Below are 18,048 nucleotides of genomic sequence, written 5' to 3'. Positions count from 1 at the left end.
GATATTACACCAGTTCAAAACTTCGAACGAAAATTCCTGAGTTGTGAAAATCTTTTTGTACACAAATTCTTGAACTATCAACATTTCTATAAATCATTGGATTCCCGAATGTTTCAATTTCATTTCATAATTTTCATTTTCTCTCTCATTTTAATGTTTTTATATAGTTACAATTCTCGCACTTTTCTTAGAAGAGTTCTGTTGTAAAAAATACTTCTTTAATTTCTTTTAGAATTGTTTATAATGAGTTTTGAAAGTTTTCTATCTTTCGATATTTGCACACATCCGCGAATCCCAAGATTCTCAGATCGTATTCTTATCAGATTCCCGAATGACCAGATCCTTCACGTTGTTACACCCGCAAATTTCGATCGGCGAATTTTCCGCGCCTCTTGACCGAATGTTCACCTGCTATTGCCTATCGCCGTTTCCCCGATCTCGCATGTGCATACCGTACCTTAATCTCGCCTGTATCGCAAAAAACAGAAGGGAAAACCCCTTTCCGTCGCTCGCGAGAGCCCAATCGATTTTGGGGGCAACGATCGAGTCGAGTCACACGAGGCAGGCGGGGAGAGCTCGCAATACCCTGTTGTGGTCCCTGAATCGAGAGTAGGCTGCCCGTGTAAAGATAAGGGCTAACTCCACTCACCCCCTGGCGTTCGTTTTCTCTTTTGTCCGTTTTGTTCCTCTCTCTTTTAGATCTCAGATCTCAGGTGAGAGAACAGAAGTTCAAGCGTGAGCACGGCACACGGGGCAAAAAGTAAAGCCACTGGCGGTGCAATAACTGCAAGCTACTTGCAAGCAACTACTCGTACAGAACAATGGGCAGCGATTAATGTTAGCGCATATGTGTACATACATAAAGTGGACCAAAAAAAAAATAGGCAGATTATTAATGTCGATGCGTATACACATATGCGTATCGAAAATGCGTAATGAGCGTCGATCGAAATGAGAATGATACACACACATATATATGTATATACATATATGTACGCGATGCATGATGTATGTATACATATATATACATATATATATATTTATTTATTTATAATTATGAGTATGTATGGCGACGGATAGAAATAGCTTAAGGACCTGCTTCTGGACCGCCGACTGCATCTGCTGGAACATCAGCCTTTCCTCCTCTTTTCCTAGAACAACAGAAAGTAACGAGGAACTCTTGGAGGAACTGTTTGGTTCCAGGTTCTTGGATTGATGCAACTGTGGGTGTGTGTATATGTGTGTGTGTGTGTGCGTGTGTGTATATGTGCACTTGTATGTACGAATAAGTGATCCTAATAAAATGATCATAACAGTTTACTCGAGCGCAATTTTTGTTAATTTCTCTCTGACTCTATGTTACTATTATAATTATTTATATTATAATTAATGCAACGTACACAACATTCCTATCGCATAATAAAAAAATTAATAAATAAAATAATATTAATTAAAAGAATTTATTTCCCCCCTTACTTGTATTTACTGTAATTGTTTCTACTCAAATTTGTAAAAATAGTTTAAAGAGCAAAATTATTTATATGTCAATGCAGCGCATCCAATTATGTATGCCAAGCGCATTTATATAATACGGAAATTTACTTTAATACGTATTGCGTTAAATGTGTCGAGTAAATTGAAACTTTGTTTATAACGACACCTTTCCAACTTTTGAAAGCAACTCCTTGCTTTCGCACAATTATTTTGGAATATTAATATTCTCTTGCAACATCCTTTTGGACCACGCACCGTTAGCTTCACGATAAGACCAGGACAAGTGTTTTGCTTTTATATGGATCACAATAACGATTTCGAAGCGCAGATTCGTCTGCTTAGGCGAATTGCGGTCCAAGGCTTAACGAGATAACTCGATAAGCCGTTGTAATTGTCGTGGACGACCGACGGCATTTGCGCGAAAAATTTCGTTACAGAGGAAATTGAGTCTTCCCTTCGTTAGAGAAGAACGATACCGGGCGTCGTATATTTGCGAACAAAATATTCGCAAATTTAAATTCTGATAACTCGCTATGTATATTTGCTACATGAAGTCATTTATGAGCAGTCGAGCACAATATATATTCGAAAAAATTATTTGACAATCATGCGAGAAAAAAAGCTAAATAAAAGCTTGTCTCGTTGGGAGACAAGCTTTTATTTAGCTTTTTTGTAGAAATAAATGTGGACTGAAAAATCTAGCGAAAGTTAAATTTTATATGTGAAAATGTAAACACCTTTTTGTGTAAACTTTGCTATTTGATCACTTTTAATCCGTTCACTTTCAATCTGTTTTTAAGGTTCATACACGTGCTTTGTATTTTTATTTCTGGATATTGTACATATTTTATTAAAATAGATATTTTCTTTTCTAATAATACTCGAAATATTAATTTGTTCTTATTACGCGATTTTCCAGTTCACAATTATAATCCTTGAAAAAGTTGAAAGACACTAAAAGAATTGCTATTCAATTCTTTGTGCTAAAATGTAAGTCAGATAAAAAATCGCGTCTGTCATTATGATTTTACATTAAAATAAAATCTAAGTTTATCTATTTTTATTTGATTTACCTAACTTCATCGATTTCTTATGGTTCTTTTAATCTATCTTGCGATCACACAGACATGTACTCTTTTTTGTCCACAAATTGCAGTGTTAAAATAATTAATTAATGTTAAAATAATTAATTTAAAAAATTGCAAGCAATGTCTCACCTATCCCCTTGTTCTGGAGCATCTCGAGGAGCTTCTTGATACTCTCATCACGAGCTTGCAGCGTTTGTTTTTGCGTTTCTATTCTTAATTCCAGCTCCTGCAATAGAAAAACATCAGCAAGGTTAATTAAAATTAAAGAAATTGCAGGTAATTAAGATTCTTCTCTTTTCACGATTTGTCGCCGAATTGTTACTGTTTTATTAAACACTTGTATTAACTCAATACTTTTATTCTTAGAAAATCTTGATAATCTTCTTAATATTTACATCAACATTTTAGATTCAATTATATCGCATATAATGAACATTTCTGAATTATATCAAATAATAATTTGGATATTCCGATTTATTTTATCATATCACATAAATGCTTTCAAAATATTTTAAATCGTATTTACTTTAAATTCACAAATTACATGTGAATAACACGAGCTAAATGCAAAGACCACCATAAAATTTAATCAGTTGTGGAATGTCGAAATTAGGTCTTTATTAGGGATAATTGGGCAACTCAGTTACGCTCAAAATACTACTGTCTATATTTAAGCCTGCGAAATTATTTCAGCATCTGCAGACGGTACTACCGGGATCACAAAGCTTAAGGAGACTCAACACACTACACTACATAATGACAACGCACATTAAAAAGATATCGGCACTAATTTATAAATTTCTCATTTTTATACGGAATACAAATTTATTTAAAAATAATTTACGAATAGATTCTTTGACAAATTCAGAACTATTCAGTTTCTCTTTAAAGAGTTGCCTTAAACAAATTCATCATTAACTCTTGTATGGAAAAATATATATATCACTTTCTCCTAAAAATACACCAAGCTTAATCTTTGAAATTAAATAAAAAGAAATTTAATTTATCACCAGGTCGGTGCACTGTCTTCTCGTTCTAAAAGGAGATTAACATTTCAAATAGGATAATAGGAATTTACTGCAAAATATAAATAACGAAAAATATTTTTACGTAGTTTTACCGCGCGCATTTTGTACAGTATTATTTTCGTAAAAACTGTGGAGTCCCCCGGTAGCTATCTAATACGTATGATTGTAGTGACCGTCGACAATGAATAGTGCCACCGCTTGGAGCCCGCATAACGAATTTAACACGCCTCTTTGACGACGGAAAAGTAATTAGTCTGGAATTAGACACCCACTGCTGGCCTTCTGCCGACGCTTTTCCCGCTGCGCGAGAAGAACACTCGCCTGCGATATTACCTGCGAGCAGATAGCAACGGCGTGCGCTCGCCGCTCAGGAAATGCGAGAATTCCCGAATGTTACATCGACCGACAACCGATAATTAATTCAATTAAACTCTTCTAATGAAAACCTCCGCAAACTTCCGCAGTTGATGTAAATGCGTCAGTTGGCGGTATACTGCAAAAAAAAAACACGTGTACTGCCGGCAAGTTTGATCTCGAAATAGCATCGCGCTATCGCTAGCCCAGAGCCGCTAATTATAGTCTTGAGTAGAGTGAAACTCTGGGACATATCGAGTCAAGGTAGTCAAGTGTTAAATATATTAATCACAAATTTGGACGGAAGCTATATATCGCTAAATATCGCTCCTCGCGTTGTAAATTATTGATGTCATATCACATATTAACGTTATTAAAGTATTAATATGTTAAGAAGTCATTGCAGATTACGGACCAAAAAATTAGTCAATACATAGTATATGACATTAAAAAGTCATATATTGAATCGAAGTTACGGAATAATAAAATGAAAATGCAGTATTTGGCGTCAAGTATCTTAGACATTTCATTTCTGAAAATTTCGATCAACTCGGTTGCCGGAATTGATAATGAGAATTTACCGAGGAACGAGAAACCGAGTGCATAAACTGGCGAACGGCCAAAGGCGACCAGTTGCTTCCCGTACGTTGTACATTTGACCTGTCTGCGACATTTCGGTCATGCTTACGAACGAATATCACTCCGCTTCTTCCGCGCGAGATTAGATTATTTCTTGAAGGAATATCTTCGTGTTCCACATACGAATCTATCATTAACCATTTATCTTGCTGTAAAAATAAAATATTTCTTTCATGTAAGAAAAAGTGTCTAGAAAAGATTTTATGTCTGTCGTGCTGCTTTTAATAAACGAGTGGAACGTGACACACCGATTGCGTGCCTGCGTATATCGATTCGACGTTACGTACGCGCCGACGCTTGTTTCGATGCCGCAGGTGGCAAACTTAACGAATTTACTGCGATGAGGTTGATATTCGCGTTGCTAGCAAAATTTCCGGAAACATCCTGATCGTGTAGACAATCGGTCGTTTACCTCGAACGCGGAACCTAAACCCCTCGTCTATTTCGGGTCTGCGAGCACAGCCGTATGGTGTACAAGAAGTCAATAAACCACAGGCATATACCGCCGAACGGATTATTTTGCGAACGTGATTATTTTATTTACGATCACGGGCGCTTTCACCAAACACACAAATAAACTGTAAGTAAATCAAAATGTTATCCTTTCCGGTAAAACTTCTATTATTAAATTAATAATGTGCCGTTAACGAAAGAAACTGTAAAGTTACGATATTATCGTCGAACGAGTAGAAAAGATTAAAATTAATAATTAATTGCTATAAGAAATTGCTACTATTGTCTACTGCTTACTAACGTCTATCTTTACTTTAAAACTAACATTGCATATGTACACTGATATTTATAAGACAAATAAAAGCATTATAAATTATATAAAATAGATATGTCATTAAAGTCTCGGAATATTCAAGAGGAAGAAACCGGACAGGCTTGACGTGTTCTCTTGAATACGTTCGGAATGCTGGTGTACGTGACAGACGTCCGTAGCGGTGTCAGACGATCGGAAGATAGCGCGAGGTCCAATATACTTGGCAGCCGCGAGAAAATTTTCACAAATGTCAGGGAAACTCCCGAGGCTGTCGACGAGAAAGAAGAAAACAAGGAAAAAGAGAGAAAGACGGACTGGGAGGCGCCCGCGGCTCTTTCACGCATCGACCCCTTGGAGAGTCTCTCTCTCTCTCTCCTCCGTTTTACTTCCATTTACCGCACTTACTTATCCCTATTATTCCCGAGGTATAATGGGATCCTCCTTCGAGGGCGCGATTATTCCAGCGGCGTTCCAATCTTCCCGATAGTGTGCGTCATTCTACTTCGAGACCGAGACTGAATTATTTTCGACGTAAGACGTGAAAAACCGGCCTAGTCCCGCCGATTAAGATTAATGTCATAAACCGCGCAACTGGAAATTAGTTTTTCTCTCGAAAAAATAATTCAACAAAATGCAGAAAACACTGACTTACAGCTCCATTTTACGGGAATAACTTTGCGTCATACAGTAAAAAGAGCTGTTAGAAGCAGTTGATGCACTGGAAAATAATCTATGGCATCCAGACGTCTATGACGTTAATGTTCACCTTTATCGTATCACGAAGTATGGCAATTTCGCGAGTCAGATGCTCGTTCTCATTGTACAAAACTTCCATTTGTTGCTGCATCTCGACGCTCGGCCCGCGCATCCTCATTCTGAGCTCCTCTTCCAGTTGACGGACCATCATGCTTTGTTTCTGTAATACAAAATAGCACATAATTATTTTAAGGATTTAGTGATGTTCATTATTAACAAATATTGAAAAAGTGTTTAAATATTTATAACACTTTATCGCGTTCTTTTTTTATTCGAAACTTTTTATCTTTTAAATTCTTAGATTATTTCAAATTTCATTGAGATTAGGAGAATTAGAATTGGTAATAATAACTATAATCATAATTGCTATGGAGCTGGAGAGATAATTATATTTCGCGTGTTAAGGTTACTATTTTTAGTTCTAATTTTAGAAACAATGTACAACGAAGCGGTTCTTGAAACAGACAATCTTAACAATTACGAATTGCACTCAAAATATTAACAAGAAGCAGACGGTCGTCGTGAAAGTTCACTTGTGCACGCGTCGCTACGTCAACAGTCATATTACACAACCGGAAACGCGGTTACTTGTCTCCGTCGTATGAACCATTTACTTTCATATGGATGTACTTTCGAGTGGTATTGTTCCACCCAAGCTCTTTGGTCTGGGCTCGTTAGACATCGTTAATGACGCCGACGGCGCGACATAAGCGCGTGGGTGGACAAAAGTCGCGTCGCGAAAGAAAGAAGAAAAGCTTCCTAACTGCACTTCCGGCACAGGGCGATTAACAACCGCGTATGTTGCATATCGATACGCTGTCTTGTTGATTAAAGAGCTTTGAACGACACACGTCTTCTCGTTAACTGATTAAACGAGTGTTTTAATTTTATCCGAATTCAGAGACTTTGTACCTGAAAGTAATACATACTTTTCGTTGTGTATTTTTTGTATGTAAAAAAAGGAAGATGAAAACTAGCGTTCAGATCCCCCCCTTGTATTGTGAAACAATATCTTTCAGTTACGGTATCCAATACTTATTTTTAAAATAAATAATGAAAAACAATAAATTAAAAAGTAGCAAATAAATAATAAAAATATGAAATTCAAAAATAGAAAGCAAATGATAAGGAGAAAAAAATTTAGTCCGTAAATGACAATCAAAAAAGGTCAATTAATCTAATTTTTGAGTTTATAAAAGTAGTCCATCATCTTTGTTGTATAGCAGTAATGTATATTTTTGCATATAAATGTGTGAGCAATAGTAAATTTTATCCTGAATAAAGATTACAGCATATTACATAATCTGTTGCAATGCAATGTAAAATGACGAAATCCATCAAGGAACGTAATTAACTGACAAAAAACAATTTTTTGGTAAAAAATATGATCAGTTTATGGTAAAAAATATCTATACGCGTGCAAAAGATTTCATCGAAATGTTATCGGTTGCATGGGAGGACCACGCAATTAGTATCGCGAACCTATAACGAGAGGAGCACTAGTAAACGAATATTCTCCAATTCCTACGGAAACCAATGCGTTCAATATTACCGTTTGACCTAATTTGGCGTGCGTGGAATCAGTGCTATGCGACGTCATGGGGGGTGAGATGCGGAGGCAGAGGATTGCATTCTAGCATGTATGACGTCATCTCCCCCGTTAATCACCCATGATCGCTACGTGATACATTCGCATCATGGCCGAATTTTACTTTTTACTTGTAAAAGTCTTCGACATCATCGACAGTACATCGAGCGAAGCCTATTACATCTCATAACTGTCCCAATATTTATTATATTATACTATATTTTATTAATTTAATGTTGTCCTTTTGGTGATTATATGTTTCATTTATGTACCCCATATATTTACCTTTAAATATTAAAAATTCGTAGCTACATTTCAAATTAAATGCGCTCAAAAAATCGACAATTAATTAAGGCTACTTTATTATTTACATGTTTACAACTTACTAACTCGTCAAAATCCTATTTAATTTAATCCTATCAAACTCTTTAATTAGGAATTCAATTGAATTTTTGTTAAAGAGCAATCAGATGCTTTAACTGTGTATAAACGTTTTGGACATGTCGTCCGCTTTTTATTAGAATTCGCAAGACATTTATGACATAAAATAAAGCGAAACTCGATAAATACGTGATAAAAGGACAGGCAATATTGTCATGTTCGATGCATATTCACGTAAATATCGAATATAGTGAGTTATAAGTGCTTGTAATATCGTCAAGAACAAATGCTGTTTAACGCTTTAGCACGTCGTTCGGTGTCAGATTCTCGTTAAAATACATATAAAATTTACAGCGAGTGCTAAAATGTTCTTATCGATTTTATCATTTTATTAGACCAACTAATAAAAGAAATACTGCTTGCAGACATTTGATAATAAGTTCAAGGATGCACTCAAAATATTATTAGACGAGATAATAATTCCCGAATAATCCTTGAACAAAGGATGCTATAAATATTGCGTAAACATTTCGTGGAGATCCGACACGAACGGGAGATTTGGAATCAAAGAAGGAAGAAGGAATATGGGGGTTTGGAGTTTAACCGAAGCCCCTCTTAAGACAAGATCCTATTAACGATCGAGCATAAACCCTGTATTCCTTGCAACACAGTAGATGCACCTTTGACATGAAAACCACTAGTCTAGCCTCGCAGCTAAGATACTGACGTAATCACTACTGTTAAATAATCCGCAATGCTTAATCAGGAAATCCGCAAACATTATCCAGGGAGAAACGTCTTTATCTAAGGTAACGTCTCATGATGATCATTTAGAATTTTATCGCGTGTGATATGTGTGTATATACATGTGTTAATTTCAAATTTCTTATTTAATTTAATGACTTTCCAAATCATATTATTGGACTAATTGTATCTAAAATACAATTGTAAATAATTTTAATTAATGAAACTGACCTAACAAAATTATTAAAAACTGCAGAATTTCTTACACCTCGCTTTGTAAATTTATATAAATTTCAATTATTTATTATTTATATTTATATCTGCATTTTGTATAGTGATATTAGACATGGACAAATAAATTCCCTTCAAATTCTTAATACGGCAAAGTGTTAAGACATTAGACAAAAGTATAAAAGAATTTCTGAAGTTTCTATTGTGGGATTGCTTGTGTATCTCTTGTAAGCTACTTTAGCTGTGTAAACGGTACGATCATCGCTGATCTAAGCAATCAGAAAATAGCATTAATAGATTTTATCGAGGACTAAAGCCACAGCAGGCGAACGGTGTTCCGTCGATCAAAGAAACGCGATTTTCACGATCTGATTTTAATCAGCGTACACAAACACGCGGAGAATCGCCGATATCGACTCTTTCCGGCAGGGAGTAACTTCCATTCAGGGAGTAACTTCAGATCCATACAGTTAGATTGCGATTCCCATTTACTCACGCTGTACGAACCGGAAATCCTAAAAATAAACCAGTACATTTCATTACGAAAACTGCCAGATGTTGCAACTGTTCGCGATCGTTTAGCTCCACAGTGCCACTTTTTGATCAACTTCTATAATTTTATATAAAAATTTTATTATTTATATGTTTTAAGTTTTACGTAAAAATTTTAGATTTATATTAATTCTAGTAAGATTGAAAAGAAATTGAAAACTGCCTGCTTATATCTTTTCCACTAAAATAAATTTATTCTTGTTTTTAATTTCTATATCTCTCTACATATAATATGATACACCTATTCTTCTTCAGTTCATCTTTCTCATTTTGAAATTGTTATCGTGCAAATCTCGAGTAAAATAGATTAATAACTACTGAATCAGTTTTCAAAGCATAAAACAATATTTTATTTATCTTCAGCTCAGTTTTATTTATGGACCGCGATCGAACGTTCACGGTCGCGATGAAAATCAGAACAATCGGAACAATAAAAATCAGCGATCAACTCTTGGCGGGAAATCCATGAGAATGGGCGAGTCCGACAGTGTACACACTGTACACGATCCGGTCGCACGAACTATATTATCATGGCAATTATGTGGCACATTGATCTCCGCTTTTCTTGGGGTCGTTGTACTCACAAATCGATCTCCAAGAAACGGAGCAAGGGTGACGGCGCGGCGCGCGGTCAGTTCTCTTGGGGGAATAACGGGCACCCAAGTCGCGTATCCTTCATCCTTCGAGATATCCGACGTTCTTTCGTTAGACGTTTCTTTCGAGAAACTCGTGTCCGCAATCTCTGACTAATTTTAGCAAAGCGACAGAGCACACATACGCACACACAAAGTACACACATCGATTTGCGCGTGTACGCGGAAAAATAGACGCGAGAAATCATGGGTGACTCGCCCGAATCGATATCGCTCGACAAGGTGGAAACCCAAAGAATAGCTATCTTGGGAGACAACGTGTTAAATCCGGAGATGGCTACGGTTTTCAAGGGGAGGAAAAGACGATCGTTCAATTTCTGACAGTGGCGCGCACGACGAAATGGCCCGACATTTAAAATGTTTGCCTTTCGTGGGGAGCAATCTTGGTATTTTTTCTCTCGAGAAAAATTATATTTTTCCAATATATTCAAATTAAAATACTATTTTTAGGAAAACGATATTACAGAATCCTTATTGTATCATATGTATACCAATTTCGTTTTGTAAAAAATTTAATATAACATATATAGAAATTAGAATGTTTGTGTGCCTGTTAAAAAAAAAACAATATACTTCATACATATCGCTAGAGTGATAGACAAAGCTTCAAATTTAGACGTAAAATAATTAGCATAAGCCAATTTATCCATACAAAATATTTGCACAGACTTGTACAAAATTGACAAAAATTCTGAGAAGGTACGAGCTGTTCGTGAGGATAAATATAATATAAAGCTACTACATGGAGCTTAAATTACCGATCACGCGGAGGATAAGCGAAGAATGATAAATGCTCATATTTATTCACGAGTCTCGGTGGGAGAAAGCTCCTCTTAAAATTCTCGGCGAGACTTTGTGCGGATCACCGGACATTCGGGCACTTTTAAATGATGCACCGAAGCGAATGTTAAACGATCGTAACTTCCAGTGTAATAAGTCTTTCGTCGAGAGAAGCTCAGTTTCGCTTCTCGATCTTCTTCCCTCTCGCTCGGCAGTTTTCCGGGCGAGTTTCCCAACGAGGTTGTTATCGATCGACCGCACGGTCCTTTGTCGTTCGCGTTTCCTGTGAAATTCGCCCCGACGTAACCAACCGTTCGCGAAATAAATGCTGCAAAGCCGTATGTGCAATTGCGTATCGCGATTAATAATGCAGCGTGATAAATGTGCCATTCTCACAGTTTTTTTAATCGTCCCTGATGGATTGGAATTAATTTTCGAATTAAAATACAGCAGATTGTTAATAAAAACTTTCGCCTTTCGCTTTTATCTGAACTACGGATTTAAGTAAATATATTTAAATAAGTAACAGCAGGTCCATTTATTAAATTTAAATCCAGTTTAATATCAATAATATCATAAAGTTATCAATATCACAGAGAACTCGCCTTTCCTTCATTAATATTCTTAAATTAAACTAGATTATACTTACAATGACAATTTTTATTTTTACGATACAGATATTTCCATGTAATAAAATTTTATTTAATGGAACTTATTCCATTATTTATTTAATAAAATTTATTCCATTAAATATCAAATCGAATAATCATTATGTTGCTTCGGTCGTATGGGTTACAGTTTCAGTCAAACTATAATATTATAGTGAAGCTGATAAATAATATATTTAAAAAAGTGTGATATGTTTAAAAACTTGCCTACTGTGTACCTAAGAGTTCTTAATTTTAAACACACACCAAATTCTTGAACGAAAAATGTATATCGCGAGAGGATAAGCACGAGAGAATAAGAACGACGAGACGGAAAGAGAGAGAGGGACGGGGGCGGAGTAAAAGCAGAAGCGTTATCGAGCGGTACTGACTCGCCCTCTCCATCCTTCTCCTGAACTTTCGTTCTCTCTCTCTCTCTCTCTTTCTTTCTCTCACCTTCTCTCTCGCTGTCAAGCATGGGATGCCCTTTATCGTCTTCTCTTTGTTTCGCGCCCATATTTTCCGCCCACTCGCGGCCTCGCGTACTACGAGAAAGAAATCGGCAGTAGGCCGGCCGGAGGGCTTTCCACCCGATTTTCCCGACCGATCCCGTGGCCAACCTGATCACCGCTCGTGTATCATCGACAGCTAAATGGAACGAGGTGTCCTAAACGTGAGTAACGCTATACGAGACAACGGCTTGTTCGCCGTGAGAGCATGAGGGGTGGCTGCAAAGTTCCGGACTTTATAAGTGTATAAGCTGTCAGCGCATCTCTGTCCAATCTCTCTCAGGACAGCCTTTTTACGTTGAAAATAATAAAGACAAATTATATAAATAAGTATAATAATTAAATTTATGATACATTCAAAACTTTTAACAGAGAAATCAGATAACTGCTTCTAATTCAAAATGACTGAAACTTTTTATTTTAAGAATAAAACATTTGTAAAATAATAAAAAATATATTATCTGGAGTAAGTACTTAATTTTTTGTATTCATTTGTTAATTTAATCATTAAAGCTGAATAAGTTTAAAAGTTAAACGGATTTGTTTCCGCAGTTTACTAACCAAATACTATTGAAAAAGTTTCATTATGTCGCGGAAAGCATAGAATAATTATCTTGAGGCAAATGCTGTTAAATCGCATTGTGTTAAGGAAAATAATCCCACGCAATCGATACTGATTTAAGAAGCAAGTCACATCAAAATTTGCCTCCGGTTAATAAGTAGAGCAGTTAATGAAACTTTCAAATGTTTCACCGAGGTCACTGTTTGTCGTTCTTTGATCTATTCGTCCTCCACAAATACGTCCTCGTTTCCCTTTAAAAGTCCTGGTTTCCCTGGAGAAAACTCCTATCTGACAGCTATCATAAGAGTATCTCCGTAATTCAGTGTGCCATTCAATATTGATCATAATCTTTTCAAAACAAATTCATTAAAAAATGAGAGTTTACAAATTTCCGTTCATAAAACTAAAGATTCTTTCGACTTTAAACTTTAAACCCACAAAATCAATATAATGCTACAAATTGTCATTTCTATTAAATATATATATCTCTATATAATTATATAATTGTCAAAAATTACAATTTCTATTATATCTTGTCGTCGTATATTTAAATTCAATAATTCGATTTTAATATTATGCATGCGCGACACTGATTTCAAGCAAATTTTATGCTTTTGATTTGAACCCGATTTTATGATTGCGTTCCATTTCGTAACAATTACTTGTGAATCATATTTCGTGACAGTACTTTGTTCCCTTCAAAGTAACTAATTAAAGAGCTTGCAAAGAAACGGAGCGAAATTATTCTGACAAATTACCTGGGATATTTCCGCTTTTAAATATTCTCAGCAACTATGTAAAACGCAGCAGATATCTTGTTGGTCGGTTTCGACATATTTTACATCTATCGGTGTATTCTTTATGTAAACCATCTCTCGCTCTTTCCTTCATCCTGCTAAATTATTATCTTTCATATATTTAGATACAGGAACGCCCAGTATTCGAGCGATTACATAAAGCTCCGAATAGATTTGGCAAAATCTTCATCAAACAAAAACTCGACTTTTATCTTTTCCCATTTTTGCCTGTTTAATACATGTGTAATTTTCGTTTTTTAATTAACGGATATGAATAAAAATAAGTTTTGGTTTTTGCTATTTCCAGCTATGTCAAAAACGCCCACAAGTCTTATTCTTTTCATTAGTCTTAAATTAGGTTGTATCTTGCTTTCGTTTTTCCTCGATCCCTTTTCCTTATTGCTCACTATTACTCACCACAACGTATGTAAGTGTACATGATGTGTAAATGTATGTGAGTGTCCGCAGTGTTCGTTGAACTCGGGTCCGTGGGTTCGCCAACAATAAGCCCAAATGACTGTGCGGATCAGTCATCCCTGCGGAATTAATGTACAATCTCGAATTTTTAACCGGCAGCGTAACCTCGCGCCACACCGCCATAAACTGCCATAAAACTGTGACGCATACACACGTGTCTGCTAATTACGTCAATACATAGGAACCATGTAAGCCGGGGGCGATATCAGCGCGACACATCAAACACGAGGATAAAAAATTGGCGGGCGCGGATCGATAATGTATCGCCCACAATACAAAAAGGTCAACATATTGTCAAGAGATTCTTCGTAACGTAAAACATATATTGAAGGAAATTAATTGAATCTAAACGAGAAATTAAATTATAATTCATTCACAAGTCATGATATTGAGAATTTTTGAGAAACATTATGAGAGAGATTGTGAGGATCTGCTTTGTCCTGCAAAATCGCAGGGACACGTCGTGTATATCGATTAAATCACATTTGATCCTATTTTTATTCATCGCCTTGCGACTCTGCCTATTGGGAGCTGGGAGCTTCGCGCTTTCTTTCTCTCTCTCTCTCTCTCTCTCTCTCTCTCTCTCTCTCTCTCTCTCTCTCTCTCTCTCTCTCTCTCTCTCTCTCTCTCTCTCTCTCTCTCTCTCTCTCTCTCTCTCTCTCTCTCTCTCTCTCTCTCTCTCTCTCTCTCTCTCTCTCTCTCTCTCTCTCTCTCTCTCTCTCTCTCTCTCTCTCTCTCTCTCTGTCTCTGTCTCTCTCTTTCTCCACAAATCTATTTCAATCTGCGTTGCAAACTGAAACGGATCGTTCGCATCGATTCGCGCGCGCGTCCACTCGCCGGCGAATGTCAAGAGACAATTGATTTCTTTCCCCTCCGCGTGCACTGGTGCATCAATTGCTGCAGTTCGCGTAGCAGTCGTGCATGAGCGTCGTGCGACATCGCCGACAATTGTCTCGGCAATTTCGCCGATCATTACGATTCTTCGTTACTTTTATTGTCGTGAATGCGTCTCTGTTACGGGCAATAACCGGTAACAACGTTACCTATCGGATGTTATCATAAGTGACATAACTGGCAGCAGTGCCGCATCTACATCGCTTGTTTCCATGTTTGCCCCTTATTGCACAAGAAAGTTTTTCTCTCTTTAGAGAAGACTGTAATTATAGACGAAACAATATGACAAAAGATAATGTTTGAAACATACGCGTGTTTGAAATCTTATTAATTACTTCGATAAGCACCAAAGAATATTTTTCTACGTACAAGAAGTTGTAAATGTCTAATTAATTTTTTAAAAAGAATGTAACTTATAACTTCTCCTCCTTTCTATTTATTCTATGATATTTTTATTTCTTGTTAATTAATCTATTTAATACAGTATTAATTTGCTAATCAAGCTTTTAGCGTGACACTTTTCAATAAATAAATAATAACGCAATAATAACGCAACTCTTCTTAAACTGACTCGCAACATATTTATGTATCTCATGTCACGTTTGTTTAAGCTCTTATATTAGACCGATAAAATCCATAATACCTAAGGCGTGTGCGCTCAGCGTTAAATGCATCATGCGAGAATATCGATCCTGAATGCATGTAAAATTATTTTGGCCAGTACCCGTGAAAGCTCGAGAGGAGTACAAGATAAACCTGTAGAACGCTATTCGGTCGGACATTTTTGCGCTTGGTTAAACCGAGTAACGCGCGATTGGCGCGAATACTAATCGTTTTTGTTTCGATCAGCTCGAATACGGGTCGCACATACGCGGAAGAATAAGCGTTTTCCTAGATAACGCGCGGGTGGAACCATCGATCGTAAACGTCGAATAAAAGTGGAGTTTATCGGATGTCCCCGATATAACCCAGATGTCCCAGTACGCGACCCAGATAGAAGGGGGAGCTTCCCAATGAAATGCTTTTCTCAACGCTCCAACATACTTCTGACTTATTTTGATAACACAGTAGGTTTAATTGTAGTAGGACACAATATGCAAAAGTTATGAATTAAACAAGCGCAGAGAGTATATAGCTCACAATTTTTAGAACCAAGGAACGACTGTTGTCAGTAAAATCATTCTTTCCGCGTTTTTGTTTTATTTCATATAATCATAAAAATATTATAAGAATTTGAGAAAGTAACATTTACTTCCAGCATATTGTAAGAATTTATTGTATAATGCAAATTCCTTTATAATATTAATTAATGTTGATATAGCGAATTTATTAAGAAATTCCTTAGTGTTCGCGAAAATAATAAGAGCTTTATATTCTACGGATATTTACATTTTTGCATGATTAAACATTAACGTTGAATATAATGACGAGATTTGAATGTTATTAACTGTATCAGATATAGCACGCATTGCATTGCATATGAAAATAGGAATTTTTCGAGATAAAAACTTAAATTATGGAATCGACGTTCTTTGCTCGCAAAAAATTTTTCAGTCGTTTTGAAATGGATATAAAAAATTGACTGTTTAATAATTACTCAAAAGATTCTATTTTTACAAGAACCAATATTATGCGCTAGAAATATAACTTGTAAAATGTTTGTGGTATTTTTTTTAAACCGGGTACGTAGGTTAGCAAGTTTATTGAAATTAGATTTTTGAAATGAAAAATATAATAAATTCCAATATCATGGATTTGGTATTTTTCTGTATAAAGGAAGAAAAGGAAAAGAATCATTTTGTTAGACGATAACAGTTATGAGTATGTGTGAGAACTATAGTATTCTATATTCTATGTCAAGGTAAGGTTAATAACTTCACAAAACAAAGAGAATTATTTGTAGAAGAGGGCTTTTACACAAGTTCACTTATGTTAGTAATAATACTTCTCATATCATTTTTCTTATTTGTTATTTCAATTATCAAAAAGTAATTAGAAAAAACTGTCTGAAGAAAGAACTGTCTGCGATAAATGGGGAAATTCGTTTTCCCCGATTATTTACTAATTATAAGTCCGTAAAATAATTCAGGCTTGCTATACTTAAATGAATATGTAAATTAAAATGTCAAAAACAAATTTCAAGTTTTTACTAATATTGAATTCTTTCACCGCAGTAAAAAAAATATTATTGCGAAAAAAGATGATTTTCATTGGAAAAAAGTTAGTCTTTTAAAGACAGATGCAAAGTTATTTCTTGGCATAAACTGTGTAAGGTTTATTAGCCTCGATAGCCATTTGAACTTTTTATGAAATTTATGTAACATATACTACTTCGACATTCACGTTTATCTAGAGCTCAGCCTATTGTCGGCGAAGTCAGCAAAGCTTTTTCTGTCCTTATAAATCCGTTCGATATCGATCGTGTCCGAGGCTGGACTTAGTTATCGTATTTTCCATACCTCAAGGTTGTTGCATAATAGACTGTAATTTACGTCTGGAAAATCTTTTCGCAGATTTTGACGAACGTTTTTCCGCATATCAAACAGACTTAAGATCTTTTTAGTTAAGCGATTGTAAAGAAGTAATATTTCTTAAAGGAAGCGCAACGTACGTTTAGAAGACCAAACTTACGTAATAAATTATAATAAATATCAACACGTTGACACCTTAGCATGCGCAAACACCGCTAACATATTGGAAATCATTTTCTTATTAAATAAAGACGTTGCAGAGGAAAGCGAAGTATATAACGTAGGACAAGCGACAGCAATTTATGCTGTTCCGTATTATCCTATGTAATATGCATTTGCATCGCATATTATTATAGCCTCTCTATTATATACGAACAGAGAAAAATGTGAAAATAATTTAATATCATGAAATCCTTCGTCTTCTCACATCGTCATGACATTTAACACATTGTCTGCAAGTCAGTATTAGACACAATGAATATGTTATGCCATGAATAAAATAGACCACTATAATAATGCATGCAGCGTGCATTAAAATTGACGTGGCATCAAGTCGGCAGAATTCGGCATAGCGCTTTCATAACTATTTCATATTAGAAACGGATTTAATTTATATTGCGATGATAGGGTCACGCGT

At 35.7% G+C, this 18,048-nt stretch overlaps 1 protein-coding gene across 4 annotated transcripts in view; it reads right to left on the bottom strand.

Annotated features, from left to right (window-relative positions):
* Brp (ELKS/RAB6-interacting/CAST family member bruchpilot) overlaps nt 1-18,048 on the bottom strand; it is a 64,561-nt gene that overhangs the window by 36,605 nt on the left and 9,908 nt on the right. For all 4 annotated transcript variants that reach the window (XM_071699828.1, XM_071699829.1, XM_071699830.1 and 1 more), the window contains exons 2-4: nt 6,136-6,285; nt 2,712-2,808; nt 1,096-1,151 (exon numbers count right to left, since the gene is read on the bottom strand). In XM_071699828.1, the coding sequence (XP_071555929.1) occupies nt 1,096-1,151; nt 2,712-2,808; nt 6,136-6,285 (303 nt within the window). The remainder of the gene's footprint in view (nt 1-1,095; nt 1,152-2,711; nt 2,809-6,135; nt 6,286-18,048) is intronic.

This window comes from Temnothorax nylanderi, unplaced genomic scaffold (genome assembly GCF_030848795.1).
Source record: "Temnothorax nylanderi isolate EJ_2023f unplaced genomic scaffold, tnyl_v1.0 TNYL_tig0020_pilon, whole genome shotgun sequence".
In the NCBI taxonomy this organism is placed as follows: Eukaryota; Metazoa; Arthropoda; class Insecta; order Hymenoptera; family Formicidae; genus Temnothorax; species Temnothorax nylanderi.
Note: the sequence above shows the minus strand (reverse complement) of the source record. Positions and strands in the feature narration are given on the sequence as shown.